At 36.1% G+C, this 15,902-nt stretch overlaps 3 protein-coding genes across 3 annotated transcripts; all 3 read right to left on the bottom strand.

Moving 5' to 3' along the window:
• Positions 1-294: 294 nt before the first annotated feature.
• LOC103434434 (major latex allergen Hev b 5) lies at positions 295-1,610 on the bottom strand. Its single transcript, XM_008372784.4, has 2 exons — positions 1,387-1,610; positions 295-1,042 (listed from the first exon to the last, which is right to left on the bottom strand). Exons 1-2 carry the CDS (start codon positions 1,399-1,401, stop codon positions 569-571), a joined length of 489 nt encoding a protein of 162 aa, XP_008371006.1. The 5' UTR covers positions 1,402-1,610; the 3' UTR covers positions 295-568.
• A 5,191-nt stretch (positions 1,611-6,801) lies between these two features.
• Positions 6,802-10,010, bottom strand: LOC103408755 (uncharacterized). The gene is made up of 8 exons (XM_008347580.4): positions 9,676-10,010; positions 9,449-9,542; positions 8,651-8,770; positions 8,510-8,558; positions 8,209-8,308; positions 8,037-8,098; positions 7,827-7,885; positions 6,802-7,153 (listed from the first exon to the last, which is right to left on the bottom strand). The coding sequence occupies exons 1-8, from the start codon at positions 9,825-9,827 to the stop codon at positions 7,049-7,051; spliced, it is 741 nt and encodes a 246-aa protein (XP_008345802.2). The 5' UTR covers positions 9,828-10,010; the 3' UTR covers positions 6,802-7,048.
• Positions 10,011-11,169: 1,159 nt separating this feature from the next.
• Positions 11,170-14,831, bottom strand: LOC103434436 (uncharacterized). Its single transcript, XM_008372787.4, has 6 exons — positions 14,241-14,831; positions 12,791-12,905; positions 12,482-12,653; positions 12,176-12,399; positions 11,706-11,850; positions 11,170-11,558 (listed from the first exon to the last, which is right to left on the bottom strand). Exons 1-5 carry the CDS (start codon positions 14,702-14,704, stop codon positions 11,725-11,727), a joined length of 1,101 nt encoding a protein of 366 aa, XP_008371009.2. The 5' UTR covers positions 14,705-14,831; the 3' UTR covers positions 11,170-11,558; positions 11,706-11,724.
• Between the last annotated feature and the right edge of the window lie 1,071 nt (positions 14,832-15,902).

Below are 15,902 nucleotides of genomic sequence, written 5' to 3'. Positions count from 1 at the left end.
CAAAACAATGGTTCGACGGCCAAAGCTTTTGGAAGCAAATTAGCACTGAAAAAGTGCATTATGTTCTTCTTAAACAGCGAAATTAGGTGCACATAAAACTCAATCAAACTGTACGTTTGTTCAACTCTTATATCTCAAACCTGCTTCCTATGGCCGACTGGCACATCAGAACGACGTAAAAGGAACTAGCAAAAGTAAAAAGTAACATCATGCATTTTAATGTGATGATATGTCATCGATCTCAACATCAGTTCAAGTCCACAGATCCGTCAAATTGTTACAACATTGGATGAATATCATCAAAAGCAAAAATATTATTCAAAACTTAGACAGATCATATATTTTCACACCATATTAATCACCAAATGCATTACATACTTCATTTTTTTCATAATCATATGGCAAGATGCTCACATTAAGTGGAGATCATAATAATCCAAATGCCAAATCGCATTAATTTAATTTTAAAGCCTTACCTCAATTATAATGTAAACTGAAATAACAAACATAAATGTAGCTGAATACCCCATTAATTTAAACTTCTCTCATCTTGTCATAAGTTCATCTTCTACTCTTCAATCTGCTCGACTGGAACTTCTGTGGTTGCTTCCTCTGCTGCTGCTTCAACTGCTTTCTCTTCCTCGACTGGAGTAGCTGCTGGTGCCTCAGTTTCAATGGTCTGTTCTTTGGCCTCCTCTGCCACGGCAACACGCTCTGCTGTTATCACCTCCTTAGGCTCCTCTACTTCTGTTTTCTCCGTTTCTACTGTTGGCTTCTCCGCCTCGGCCACCTTCGCTTCCTCTGCCACCTCCTCCTTGGTCTCAACTTCAGCCGGAACTGGAGCATCGGCTTCAGGAGCAGCTGGTTTCTCTACTTCTACTTCTACTGGTGGTGTTGTTTCCTTTGGCTCTTCGGTGGTCGGAGCCTCAGGCTCAGTGGCAGCTGGTGCTGCAGCTACAGGCTCTTCCACGGTTGCCTCTTCAGTCTTGGTCACCTCGATTGTCTTTGGCTCATTCTCTTCCAACGCTGCTGCTGGTGCAACCTTTAGCACAAAATGTTGTTGAAAATCAGTCATATTTCAGTTGCAAAACTAATAAGCTAACAAAGTTTTAAGACGATCTAATATACGTAATAGTTCGTCCAAAGAACGGAGGTTCTGCAAAAAGAACTTCTGAAATACATTATACCGCTAATCATATAATCTTAAGTTCTCAAACGGATCGATTAACTTTCAAGATTGTACTTGTATGCAAATAAGTGAAGGTATTTCTTAGAGCAAATGATAAATATAAGAAAACTAATTGCATGAACTGGTAGATATATATAAAAGAGTGATCCCAAGCCAACACGAGAGTAGTCGGGTGAGAATGCCTATCGTGGCATTACCTCAACAGTGGCCATTGCTATAGCAAATGAAAACTGAACAAAAAAACCTTGGAAAGATGGGAGGAATGAAGGGTGCTTAATTGCTAGTGAGTGAAAGAAATGATCAAATGTGAGAGCTTTATATAGATGCGAGAGTGCCTCAACCTAATAAAAAACTGAATAGGAGAAAGAGCGAGTTTAAGCACTTGAAGAATCTTTTTTCCAATTTGACACCTCATGTCACTGACCCAAATTAAAAGGACATTAACTTGTCTAGTTGTAAATGCTTTTTGTTTGATTTTTATATATTTATATAATACTTTTCCAATAAATATTAAGGAGACTTTTTTAAAAGTAAGACTATTCATGGACTATACGCAAGTTCATGTTTTTTGCACAATATTTTATAATGTTGACACCAAAATTAACGTTAAAATATGAAATAATAGATAATTCATGAAGAATCCCACCGGAAGAAAATTGCAATGAAAATAAAATATTAGCTTTGTAGACAATGAATTGGAATGGGAAATGGTGGAGGCCATGTCTCATATCAGCATCATATCTTTCTTTTGAGTGGTTTTTTCTGTGTTTTGTGCAGTAGGGTGTGTATGTGGCTGACCATCATGCACTCATGTTCTTGTGTTGTGCCTTCGTTTCTTTTCCCATTAATTTTTTGTGTTAGTAGGCCTAACCTATCACTAAATTTAGCCAAGTTTAGATAAAAAAAATTATTTCCTTTTTTGGATGCAAAATAGTAAAATGTTTGATAACTCCGTTTAGTCAATACAATACAAGATAAACATGACAAACGTGAGTTTAGGGATGGGCAAATACCTATTGATTATGGGTAACCGCGGTTACCCGCCCATTTAAATTAAACGGTTACAGTTATGGGTAACCGTTTAGATAAATAAACGGTTATGGGTATAACCGTTTACCCGCGAAATTTAAATGGTCGGTTATGGGTATTAACCGCAGTTATAAACGGGTAACCGTTTACCCATTTATTTTATATATGAAAAACTAACACAAACTATGTTCTCGATCCAATAATACTTAGCACCCAATAAATTAGCAAGGAATTCATCGGTCATTCTCTCAATAACACTGCTACAGGAATGATGATTCTCATCATCAAGGAATTCGCCAAATTAATTTAAATTCCTTGCGGTAACCGTGAAATTGACAAAAATGCTTTGATAGAAATGTCTTCTAAACAATTTTTGTAGCCCAATAATACTTAGCAAATATTATATTTACCTTCATTGGTAACAGTTAAAAATATTATCCGTAAACTATTATTTCAATTATTGGAATGATATATGAACTTAAAAAATTAAAATACGGAAATGTATGATGAAGTACTATAACGGTGTTTAATTGTCAAAAAAAAAGAAAATTATGACAATTTTTTTTAATTTTCAAGTTGTTAAAAAACATGTAGACGGATGAAAAAAAGGTAATAGTAAAAAAAAAGATAAATGGGTTAAAAAGGGTAAATGGGTAAACGGGTATTAAACGGTTACGGTTAAATGGGTATGCGATTATGGGTATGGTTAACCATTTATAAACGGTTATGGGTATGTGTATAACCGTTTAGGCAATTACCCAACGGGTAAACGGTTATGGGGATATGAGCATAAACGGTTATGGGTAAATAACCGCGGTTATCCGTCCGCCATAACCGTTGTCCATCCTTACGTGAGTTAGATCAGTCATTATTTAAGCTCTTCAACATCTATAAAAAAGAATTTTTAGATTGGTTCCCAAAATACTAAATGAAAAACCTCCACAAGTTACTTAAATAGTGTCTACGTTTTTAAAGAGAGGTTTAATTTCGATTTTCTAATGAATATGTCATAATTGTCTACTACATGAATTATTTTGATCAAGTTAATGAATTCGTCCCTTACTCGGTTCAATCGCATTTTGTGTAGCAAAAACAAAATTCAGAATAAGTATGACATGGGGCCATTGAACATGAAATAAAATAAGCATGTCACTAGCTATAATTCCATTTATTTAAAAATCAAAATCAAAATCAAAAGATTCGTAGACAATTAAAAAGAGAGGGTACAAACTTGATGGCATTGTTGTTTAATAGTTAAAAAGGTGGAGGCAACTTTTACTATTTTTAGTCAAATTGTTTACCATTTTTAAGGTTTCAACTCATCATCTTAAACACTCCGTCGATTGAATTGAAACCAAAAGAAAACAACTCGATTGATGTCGTCATGGAATAGGATCTGTTTCAGATCTTTTTTTTTTGTAGGATTTCGAACGATTAATCAATTATATCATTCATCGTATATCGTGCGATTAAAAATTATTTATTTAAAATTAAATATAAATATTAAATGATTCTTAATAAAATTTGACAGCATAATGTACAATAAATGAATATAATTAATTAATACTCGAGTCTGCGCTAAGAGAATTGGGAGAGAATTCTCGTCCTACGGTCATGTCCATCAATGGACGTGAGCCAAACAAAAGAAAACAACCTATCAAAAGGCCGGTGCCTGAGGGGGTGGGGACCCGACATCACCCCCTTTTACGATCATGCCATTGTGGGACCAGCACGTAAACAAATCAAGCGCTGCCGTGGCTTGCTTTTCCTTTACTTTTTAGCCCATTCCTCTTGGCTTAGGCAATGCAACCGCCCTTTCTAAAGATGAGGGACTGCGTGGGCCCCCGCGGGCCATGGTCTTGATGCTTTCCAGGTCGAATGCTCGTGACTGGGGACCCCACTTGCAGCCGTCCGACGGGAGAGATTTTTCAATATGATCGTTACACGAGATGGTACATCACGTGTTCTTATATAAATGATGTGATATGTGTGTTAAAAGGTTTATAACTTACAAATTAGAAATTTCCACCATTTACATAAAAACGTGTGGTGTACCATTAGGGTTCATGTCACAACTAAAAATTTCTCGTCTTATAGGAAAAAATTTTAGTTATGACGGGAATACAAGTGTTACATCATGTGTTTTAGCACACATATCCCATCATTCATATAATAACACATGATATATTATCCCGTGGATCGATCACACTGAAAAATCTCTATGTGCCCTGCTGGATACAGTGGTCGCTCTGATTATACCCTCCACTGCACACGTACTATTCTGCGCTCTTGGATTCATCATGCATGTGCCATGCATAGTATACGCAAAGAAAAGGACACATTCGTCATTGAATTTTGATCCAAAAATTAAATTTACTATGTTATTGTGGATCTCTATAACAACAAATAATAGTAATACGTACACGCTTGATTCTCCAGATTAACTCTTGATTTTGGACGCAAAGTAACAAAAACCAACGATGCATTGCACTCGACTTGTGTGCAATCTCACTCGTCAAATTGATACTTCGTTGATGTGATTTGATTTAGCGGCATTTAATATTTGATCTTTTTATTTTGTTATTAATTTTTAATATGTGTATTGCAACGTTGATAGTCTGATGTGGGTTGAATTAATTTAGCAACATTCAGTCTTTAACTTTGTTGTCTCTTTATTAATTTCTATTAAGTATGTAAGGTAAAATTGTCCAATATTTGTTCGGATTTCGAAAGGGAACATCATCTTTTCCAAATTTATCTATTACAAATCTGTACTGCAAAGTGAATTAGTTGAGGAAAAGCTAAAAGTCGGGGCGGTGGGTGGTGTCCCACCAAGTGGACCCCGTGCGAATTAGTATTACAAATGATCCAACCAATAAATATAAATAAATAAATTACTCGTACCATATTTTTCGTATCACATTTGTATTATATTTTTATTAAAAGTGATACCTATTTGCATTGGAGAACCTTACCTCTATTAGAGATGTGGTATAAATATAATATGAAAAATATGATGAATGTAGCATTACTCATAAATATATGACTTGTAGATATGTCTATGCTAAGAAGTTCTTCTCCTCTAAAGCATTAAAAAAACATTGTACAAGAGCCTGATCAGCTAAATGATCAAACTCTCTCACAAGAGAAGGAGTCCTGTTTTATTTATGGTCACATCAACGTCAACATATAGAAAAAAAGGGGAAGGAACTAGTTCGTGACTTAACATCGGTATAATGCCACTTTAATTTCCTGTATGTTCGATAGAGCTAAAAATTCTCCCTCACTAATCGGGGTATGCCAATTACTCCCAAACCGTACAAGATAGTTAACGCTTTTCTAACTTCACTTATTTTCTAGTTGTTCCGTTTTAATGGAACGACTGATCAAACAACGCTACTAAAGTTTTATCCTGTGACAAATTAAGCGGGTTTAACAAGTTATGTGTGGTTGCACTGTTACACATCATGTTCTGAATTGATTGAATCATTCAAGATGTCAAAAGCTTCCATAATAAGTGGGACCCACGAGTCAACGTCCAGTCACCAATTCCGTGACTCCGTTTTGAGTGTAGGTGTGTACACGTAAGCTTGAGTTTTGCCACTCTGGAAGTGGAAAAGTGGTAAGGAAATGATCATCCCCCATTGCCCATACGCCTGTCCAAATTTCTTTCTTTATTAGCTAGTAGATCATAACGCAAGATTTTACGAGAAAGACTAATCTTTCGTTTCTATAAGCTAACCCCAATCAATTGTGGGGTGAAAATGGCAATATGCACTCGAGGTTTCTCGCATGCTTGCGTTTCATCCTTACTCTATTTATATCTCTTGAAAGATAATTTTTTTACGTGAAAATGCAAACTTTAAGTGTGAACTTGATATATTCTGATCATTGTAAAAATTGAAATCCGATGTATTTTGCTTAAATTGTAAAATTGGAAGGAAACATCCACCAAATTATTCCGGATCATTCTGGTTGGTTTATAAAGAAAAAAAAAAGAACCATCACTATAAAACTTGTGAAGAACGATGTAGAGATACTAGTTGATTACATATAAGATTGTCCTCTACGAAAGGAAGGTGAGTTTTAACGTAACTACAAAGTTTTAATTTGTCAAACTATCCAAAGCTTAATCAGAAACTATATATTAGCTTTTGGTAATCGTTGCCCCATATACATGTGTTCACTTCTATCCCTTGCATTGGAATTGCAACAGTTGGGCAACGCAAACATCTCTTTCTCCCCTTTAATTCTTTCCACTCTTTCGGTAGGCACTCTGCCCCTCTCTTTTTCTTGCATATTTTCTCTTTGTCGACTCAGCTGGTGTACCACAGAAAATGGCGGGCCTTCTTCGAACGACCAAGATTTATTTGTCAATCAAAATCTTCCGAAGTTTCGGGCACTAATGAAGGAGGGGGAAGGCTGCAGCTTCAACAGATTCTTAGTTATTTCTTCTACTGCATCTATAAAGTTGCAGACCATATTCAAAGCTAATCATGTTAATTAAATTACGGCCAACACTTCTGTCCTTCACCCACTTATTTGCACTCTCTTTTTCCGGCAAATTTGAAAGAAAAAAAAAATCATTTCAAGAGTTACTTTTCGAACAAAAAGAAAACGAATTACAAGTTACAAGCAGCAATGTGTTTGTTCAGCGAAAAAGAGTGTCTTGTTTAATGATCAGAACAAATTTAAGCTTAAGCTGCTATAAACTACCTAGATTTTTTCATAGGTCTAACTGACTTTACTGCTGGGTGGACGAAACCCAGGAGTGGAGCACTGAGCAGAAACGATGCTTCAGTCGAGCAGCCAACTGCATAATCTCAGCCTTCATCTGGCAAGTTTTCTCAATACGGCTTCAGCGCGATGCTCAAATTTTGGTAAGGCCCAGTCATGCTGGACTATATCGAGGCTGTCCTTCTCAGCTCCCAAACTCTGATCAATTCAAAAAGAACAGCAAAAGCCTTCAAATTTCTTTCTAGAAACGTTAAAGCCATATATTTAACAAATAATATGGTAATGCTCCAATACTTTTAATTCAGATTTGCATTTAATTAATCATCTTTCCAAATGTTTTCATCCAAAATATTTAAATGTGAACACGATGCACACGAATATCCAGAATAGCAATTGTTAGAACTTCACAAACAGGTATATCAAACTACAAAAGCACAAGTCTATTAAAGCTACAGATAAAAGATAAGTCATTCTGTTACAAATTTGACCATTCAAATTGATGGGTGCTTCACATTCTATGAAAAGTTTAATAAGGAGAGGGCATCCATTGTCAAGTGAGTAAGTCGACTGGACGAGCATATAAGCCCCAACATATTTGTCCCACAAGGAAAAATGGCAATGCATGGACTCTAAGGTCTAAGACGGATACTTAAAGAGCAATGGCAATGCATGGACTCTAAGGTCTAAGACGGATACTTTCAAGAAACTTAGTTGGATACTAGCGTTTTTCAATCATCAAATGAGCAGGCCAACAGTGCATAAATAGATTTGTCAAACAAATATTAAAGAAAAAAAATAATAGAATCTGAAATCTTCAAATATTAACGACTCTGAAACCTTAAGGAGTACAAAAAACTACTTAAGTTGATACCTTTGATGGATCAAAGCCAAAGCCACTCATTTGCATCATTTTTTGAGTATCATCCATGGCTGCATAGCAAAAGTTAATAGTTTATCAACCTCCTAGACCATACAAACTCTATCTCATAGCTGCGGTGCCGCATGTGTGAAAAGAGAAAAAACATCCATCTCGGAGGATGAAAAATATCATGATGTAATAATCATACAAGGAGGAACTGACCATTTTCTTCTCCCAGAATGAGACTGAACAAACCTCTTAATCCAAACAGATTAAGAAAGTACCTGAGAGAATGATTTTGAATAATCAGAGACAATCAGTTAAAAAAAAAAAAAAACCAAGGGGAGGAAAATGAACTTTACATAACTAGATATATCAAAATATAAACAAGTACCATGAGCGGCTACTGACGTAGCTAACATCAACAGTGCTCAAGTCAATCCCATTCTGCAGCATAGACCTGAACCTTTGAGTAAGAGGAAAGGGAATTTTGGCTGCGGAGAAGACAAGGAAACATTGATCATAACATGATATCTTGAGCCTATGATATGAAGTTATATATTGCTGAAAGTGATTATTATATATTCAATGACAAGCTATTATACAGGCTGAGCATAAAGGAAAGGAAAAAGATCGATGATAAATTTATGCAAGCATATAACCGAAAAATCGGTTTCAGAGGAATTGTAACATACCTGCAACAAATCCAGAGAAGAAAAAATTGACCCATGCAAAAGTAAGAGTCTGGCCCACAGAAAGGTAGTCATAAAAAAATACTTCCCATATCTGACAAAAAGAAGTCAAATTACAGTACAATCTCAAGCAATTTGAAATACCTGGGGTATTATCATGGACAGATTTTTCTTCATCATATCCATGGCCATGTTGGGATCAGAGAACATTTGCGCTTGTGGATTCTGTGCCTGACCCTTAGGAACAATTAACAGCCCATTTTCCTGCCAGGTGAAACATGTTTGACACAAGTATCAACAGAATGACAACAAGAAATAGCATACTACAAGCTAGTTTCAGCGAATCTTCTGTAAATGAACCCTTGAAAAGTTAATATAAATTGAAGTTTTGACACCAAATCACACAGAAGGCAATGGAATTTTAGTAAATTAGGTAGCATTGAAATTTAATACAAAAACACTTCAAGAGCTCAATTGGAGAAAGGAAAAAAAAACTCATCTATCCACATGTCCAGCTCTAATTGATTCGTAGTTGTGAGATTTCGGAAAGCTACCCTTCTCCCATTACAAATTCAGCTAGCTTAGTTTTGAAGTATTGGGTTTGAAGTGTTTTCCTCTAAAGTGTAATGCTCTAATTGACATACTCATGGGTTTCTTTCCATGTGAAAATCCCATGAAAATTCTCATATTCATCTGCTCATTACAATAAACTATGCTGTAAGTTTTCGACAACAAAATGAGACGAAGAATTCTCGTTGTCCGTCAACTTCCAATTTCCAATCCAGATTACATAAGCCCAATGCTAAACTCTAACTCATCAACAAATAAAATTCCTTTTCAGCTTACGACTTCTTGATGAACAAAAGCATGTCAATTTGAGTGCTCTTAATTTTTTTTTTTTAAAAATGCCTAATTAGCAAACAAGAAGAATTATTAGCAAACCTCGTTGTTGTAATACAATCGGCGAGCACGAAACGACTTTGGAGGTATGAAATTAGCAGCAGCACGTAAATTCCGAGCCCTAATAATCAATTGCCTGAATTCGCAACCAAAAGCAATTTCGTAAAGTCAGACATATTGATATATCCCAAATACATACACATATATATACACTTACACACATACAGATCCATGTAGTATAGATGTAGTATAGTAAGCAAGTGTAATACCCTTCCTTGACGATTTTGGCATCGGGGACTTGGTTGGAGCGCATGAGCTTGGAGACGAAGTATCGGAGGACGCCGATGAGAACCATGACCACCGAGAGAGGGATCAGAACCCAGTCTCTGATGGCTGTGTCGAGCACCAGATCTGCCGCCATTGGACCTTCGCCGGCAGTCAGAGCAATCAGAGCAAAACGAGAGTCTTTGGGTGCGGTCTCTCTCTCTCTCTCTCTCTCTGCCTCTCGATCGATTGTATTTCGCTCCACGGTGTTTGTCTTTCACTCAGTCCAGGAATGCCAAAGTGAAAAGACCAAAGGCGGAGCGGGAAATTGGTGTCCTTCTTGGAAAGTCAAGGGTATTTTGGTATTTAAGCATTGGTTGGATCCATTGATTGAATGACCCAATGAAGAGAGAGTAACAGGCCCAGCCCAATCATACTCAAACCCAAAACCCAAGGGTATTTTGGTATTTAAGCATTGGTAAGTTAGGTTATAATGACTTCTTAATTTCATGATTCATTGCAGAAAATAATGGGAATCATGATTGGCATAATGGATAAGATGGGCACCAATGCAACACATATCTAAAAAAATATATTTGGGGCTCACTATTACTTTATATTATTTTATCTATTTTTAAACTTTAAAAATCAATAAAAGATAGTTTTGGAATCTAATAAATTGCATAATAATATTCAAAGATCTTGCAACATTTTTCTTAGCTCTCATGCAAATTATTTTTTAAAACTAAAAATTTCATTTTTTTCACAAAAACTGTGAGTTATAACCCACGTTTTCAAAATCAATTTTGAGAATTTTTACAAGATTTATTATTCTCGTCGCACCACATGTTTCCTAATATTAATTTAGGACATTACGATGATTTTCGACACATAAAAATATCAAGGGCCCCACCATTATGTTATATTATTTTTTCTAGTTTTCAACTTTAAAAATCATTAAAAAATAGTTTATGGACCTAATAAATGGTAGGATGAGGATCATATCTAAACGTCTCGCAACATTTTCCTTAGCTCCCACGCAAAATATATTTTGAAACCAAAAATTTCAATTTTTTTACAAAAACTGTATAACTCACGTTTTCAAATCAATTTTGATAAATTTTTAGATTTACTATAATAGAAAATTCGAGTTATTCTTGTCACTACATGTTTCCAAAAATTTATTTAGGACGTTCAGAGAATTTTCGACACATGGAAAAATATTTGGGGCCCACTCTTAGTTTATATTATTTTTTTTCTATGTTTCAGCTTCAAAAATCAATAAAAAATAATTTCATAGGATCACATCCAAAAGTCTTGCAATATTTTCTTAGCGCCCACACAAAATATTTTCTAAAACTACAAAGTTCAATTTTTCTTCACAAAATTTGTGAGTTTTAACCAACTTTTTTCAACTTGATTCTTTAAATGTTTAAAGATTATTCAATTTGAATCGTCTAAAATTCATTTACCATCAAGAAAGCCAGAAAGCAAATAAATCAAAGTTAAAATAGGAATTTACTGCGAGGTAAGAAGATACACAAGTTGCCGTTAAAACTAACATTTACTGCCATCTATGGAACTACAAGGGTCCTTCCACGCTGTACAGAGCTTCTTCTTATCATTCTGTCACGGTTATGGTTAGGAGAAGACGACTAAAAAGAAGTAACCTAGGCAATGGCATGATCTAAGAATCTTGTTGCCATTAACCAACAGCATATAGCATTCCTAGATACACATAACCACGACATGTAAGACGGCGTAGCACCTAACCACATCAATGCACGAAAAGAGAAGACGAAAAAGAAGAAAAAACGGATATAAAGAAGTGTTCTTTCCTATCTTTTCTATGAATCAGAAGAGAACAGGTCGCAAAGGTCCTATGCACCTGCAAAAGAATAAACACAGACCATTTCATTGATTGTCGAAAACACATCGACATTGATAGGCAGTAAACTAAGCTAGACAGTTTATATTCACACAATTTCATTAAGAAATAAATGAGACGAATTAAACAAATGGAGCTTATACTAACCAGTCAACACTACCAGAAATCATGATTGCTTGAATAAATGATAGCGATCTAACATCTCGTGTATCCCCAAAGCAGAAATGCTTTCGCAGCCAAGAAGTTTGTGGAGCTTTGCGTCACATAATATCACTGTAGAATTTGAAGGATCCTATGGAAATACAAGCAAAGCACCATTGTAAGTCTTATTTCCAAATGCACTGTGATGGGGAAGAAAGGTTCAAACTGAGCAAGGCGGCAGTTAAGCAAGTAGAAAGGTAAGGACAATTACAGCTGGTGGTTGATAATGGAATAAAAAAAAAAGTCGTACCCAGTGCACAAGGCTCCCGCTTTACGCAGGGTCTGGAAGAGGTGAATGTCGGCTAGCCTTACTCCCATTTATGGAATAATGGAGATAAATACAATGTACCCAATAAAATAATCATCTTAGATCTACGAGGGAGAGGATGTACAAAATTCAGCACCTGGATACTTACCTCCAAACGGTTAACCTTTACATACTCCCAAAGAAGTCTTCTTGCCTCAGATAGGAGCATCTCCCTTCCTCCAAAGCCCAAAAAGTTAGCTAGTGCTTCAGATATTCCTACAGTGGGGGACCCCGGTTGCGCTTGCGCTTGTGGTTGAGGTTGAGGTTGAGGTTGAGTACTCTCAGTTGTAGACTTGGCCTCTACCTTCAATCGTTTAGCTTGACTTGGCTCTTCTGCATATACAGAGGAGAAGGATATAAAATTAATCTAGCCATCATAAAACAGTATCTGTACCAATACTTAGTGTTTACGTACTGTTAGGTTCAAGGGGTATAATATGTTTAGATAGCAGCTTATTCATTTTGAACATGTCAGTACAGTCTGTCTCGAATACCACACGCAAGGCATCATCACAAATTATCTTTCTCTTATTAGTTGGATCTTGGAGGTTGTTTTTCCTTATGTATGCCCAGAGCTGCTTCACAATCTGAAATAAGCAAAAATCAAATCTTAATACACACCCACAAACCTACTTTAAGATTTACCGACCAAAATCTGAGGCACGTCATTGAACATAATAAGTTAGCATAAAAAGACAATACAGGTTTATTTGGGAGTAGTAACCTCAGTCCTCGGCAAGGCCGGTTCACCAACAACAGCCTCAAGCTCAGGTGAGACACCACAGACTTTGTTAAGACCCCCTGGCCCCCCTCTTCTCTTGGTTCCAGAAGACGGAGCACTGCAGTAACATTTCGGAACTAAAGCATGTCAGTTCATCCATTGCAGCATGAAATAAAACGAAGAACAATAGATTACTTGCAACTACAAAACAACAAGATAATATTTGAGCTATAGGTGAATAAAAGGATGATGCTGCTTTTCCAAATAGTTAATTCCCAAAGCCTATTAACAGGATGAAACTTTAACCCACTAAACCACCAAACTTATGCAATATTAACGCCCAACCGAACTAGTTTAATTAGTCACACGGTTAAGCTAGCTCTTCAATAATTGAGAGTCTTAAAGCAAAGATTATGTTATGTAAGCTCACATTTATATATAATTAGAGTGAAACTCTTACTAATTGACCCCCTACGGTCCTACTAGTTCGTATTTCACGTTTTTGGCAAAGGGACAAATAACAGCATTTTGAGTCTTTGACCTTTATCCGAAAGACAATTCGTCAGCGAAAAAGGTTAAATGTTTCCGATCACAATTATACGAGCTGGTTTGGTATTGTTGTGCTTTAAAAAAAAGCTGCTGAGAATAAACGGTTGTGCTGTGAGAATGAAATAAATCAACACAGTGTTTGGTAAACTTTTTTGTAAATATGCTTTCAACTTTTTTGTAAATGTGCTTTCGGAAAAAAAAAAACAGTTTGATAGTAGGTTTTTTCATTTCATTAAAGGAGCATTGTATAGCTCTGTGTGCTTTGAAAAAAAACCAGTTTTCCAAAACTGCAAATAGCAGCTTCAGCTTTTTCCTTTGATTTCAACTTATTCTCAGAGCATCTTCTAAAATAAGTCATTTTTTTTCCGTTTACCAAACACCTAAAACCGTCACAGCTTTTTTTTTTTCATGGGTACTTTTTTTTTTTTTTTTAAGCACCTCACTCCCAAACCATCCCTAACTGCTTTAAATTATTGGTTTTTTTCGTCCAAAACTGTGGAAAAAAAAAGCTGATTTTGAATGTTTACTAAACACAAAAAATCTGGGAGCTTTTTTTTTCAAAAAATTTCAGCAGTACCAAACTGGTACTAAGAAGGGTTTAAAGGCCAATTTCAATATTTTTGTTCCCTCATTTGTTGCAATCGATTTTCACATTAGTCTCAATTTACCCGAAAGAGAAAACGTTTAGTGAGAAATAGCAATTAAGATATGCAAATTAGCAAAATTTGGTGGAAGCAAACAGGAAAAGAAAAAAAGTAGAAATTTCGAAAAATACGAACTTAAACATCTAGGAACATGGGCACCAATGATTTTCTTAAACATGCAACCGTTGAAATGTAAAGGAAAGCAAAACCCTAAAATCCACACTTTCTGATTTCAAAATTTTTTAAAATGAAATCCGAACCTCTCTTTGGGGGTTTCCGGGGCGGATGTGGGAGCATTTTGGGGGAAAGCCTCGGTCTTCACAGGCAGAGGCTGCGGCTGCGACTGAGGCTGAGGCTGAGGGCGTAGTTGCTGATGCGGCGGTGGCGGTGGGTGGAAGCTGTGGGGTTCGGTGGCGAGGTGGTGCGGTTGGAGGGCAAAATGGGGAGGGAATTGTTGGGGGAGGAATTGAGGGTGCTGGTTGTGGGGGTGGTGGCTGTGGGGGTTGGGGTTGTAATGGAAGGCAAAATGGGCTTTTGGGGGTTGGGCGTAGGGGCGGAGGAGGAAGTTGATCTGGTCGCGAATGAAGCCGGCCTTGTGGGAGAGGTCCAACCCTAGCTTGGCCTCGAGCTGCTGAACGACGCCGTTTACGGAGGCGACGTCGTTAGGGCCTGATTGACGGAGCACAGTCTCCACACCTTCCGCAATTTCTTGGTCCGACGCCATGGCGCTACATATAGTAAACTGAATAAACGGAAAATCAAACGCTCTTCAATGTCTGCCCTCCCTCTCCCTGTCTCTCTCCTCCTCTCTCTGTCTCTCTCTACTCTCAACCTCCCTCTTATAATTCTGCAATCACGAAAATATCCCTTTGTGTTTGTTTTGTCGGCAAAAAGTCGGTACTGCCCATTCTTTGAGATAGAAATTATTGGAAAGGGGAAATGATATTTAGGCGCATTTTTTTCTTTGTGCACATTTTGTTTAATTTTTCTTTTTATTACTTTATAAACTCAAAAGGTCAGAAATAATTAAGAGTGTGTATATTCAAGAAATAAGTGTGCGAGAATCAAATTTTTTAGAATAAATAGAAAAAAATCTTTATCACCTTTACATCTTTACAAAACTTATACTATAAAACTACTGTAACGGTATTCAAAATTAATCATGCATCGTATGAATGTAAAAAATAAACTTACAAGAATAACTTACTGTAAAATAAATAGAAAAAAAATATTCTTTTTCACCTATAGACTTTTACAAAAACTACTTATTTATATCAATATATTATTATAACGATATTCAAAATTAATCATATCTTATTACATATTTAAACTTTCTTCCACGACAATGCATAAATTGTCTTGACATTGTCACTATTGCATCTCTCTTCTTGTACATGAAAATTCATCTCCTTCTTTCTCTCCTAATTTAATTTTTGAAAATAATAAAGTACCCTTGTTGTGGGTAAAAGATTTGGGGCAAATATGTCATCTGATAAAGTTAAAAGCTGACTTTCTTTCTTTTTCCATCTCTTTTGTTTTCACTTTTCAAATTCAAGATAAAGAGATAACGACGTAGAGAATAAAACTTGTCTTGTCTATGGATACAGAAACCAAAGTTGATGATTGAATTAGACCTACTTTGGGAGAGAGGTACTTAAAAAAAAAGCACTCATGAAAAAAAGTTGTGATGGTTTTAGGTGTTTGGTAAACTGAAAAAAAAAGGCTTATTTTGGAAGCTGCTGTGAGAATAAGCTGAAATCAAAGGAAAAAGCTGAAGCTGCTATTTGCAGCTTTGGAAAACTGGCTTTTTTTCAAAGCACACGGAGCTACAGTGCTTCTTTACTGAAAATACCCACTATTAGACTGCTTTTTTTTCCAAAAGCACTTTTACAAAAAAGTTTACCAAACACTCTGTTGATTTA

This window comes from Malus domestica, chromosome 05 (assembly GCF_042453785.1).
Source record: "Malus domestica chromosome 05, GDT2T_hap1".
NCBI classification, from domain to species: domain Eukaryota; kingdom Viridiplantae; phylum Streptophyta; class Magnoliopsida; order Rosales; family Rosaceae; genus Malus; species Malus domestica.
The sequence above is the reverse complement of the archived record's forward strand: the minus strand, read 5'-3'. Positions and strand labels throughout refer to the sequence as shown.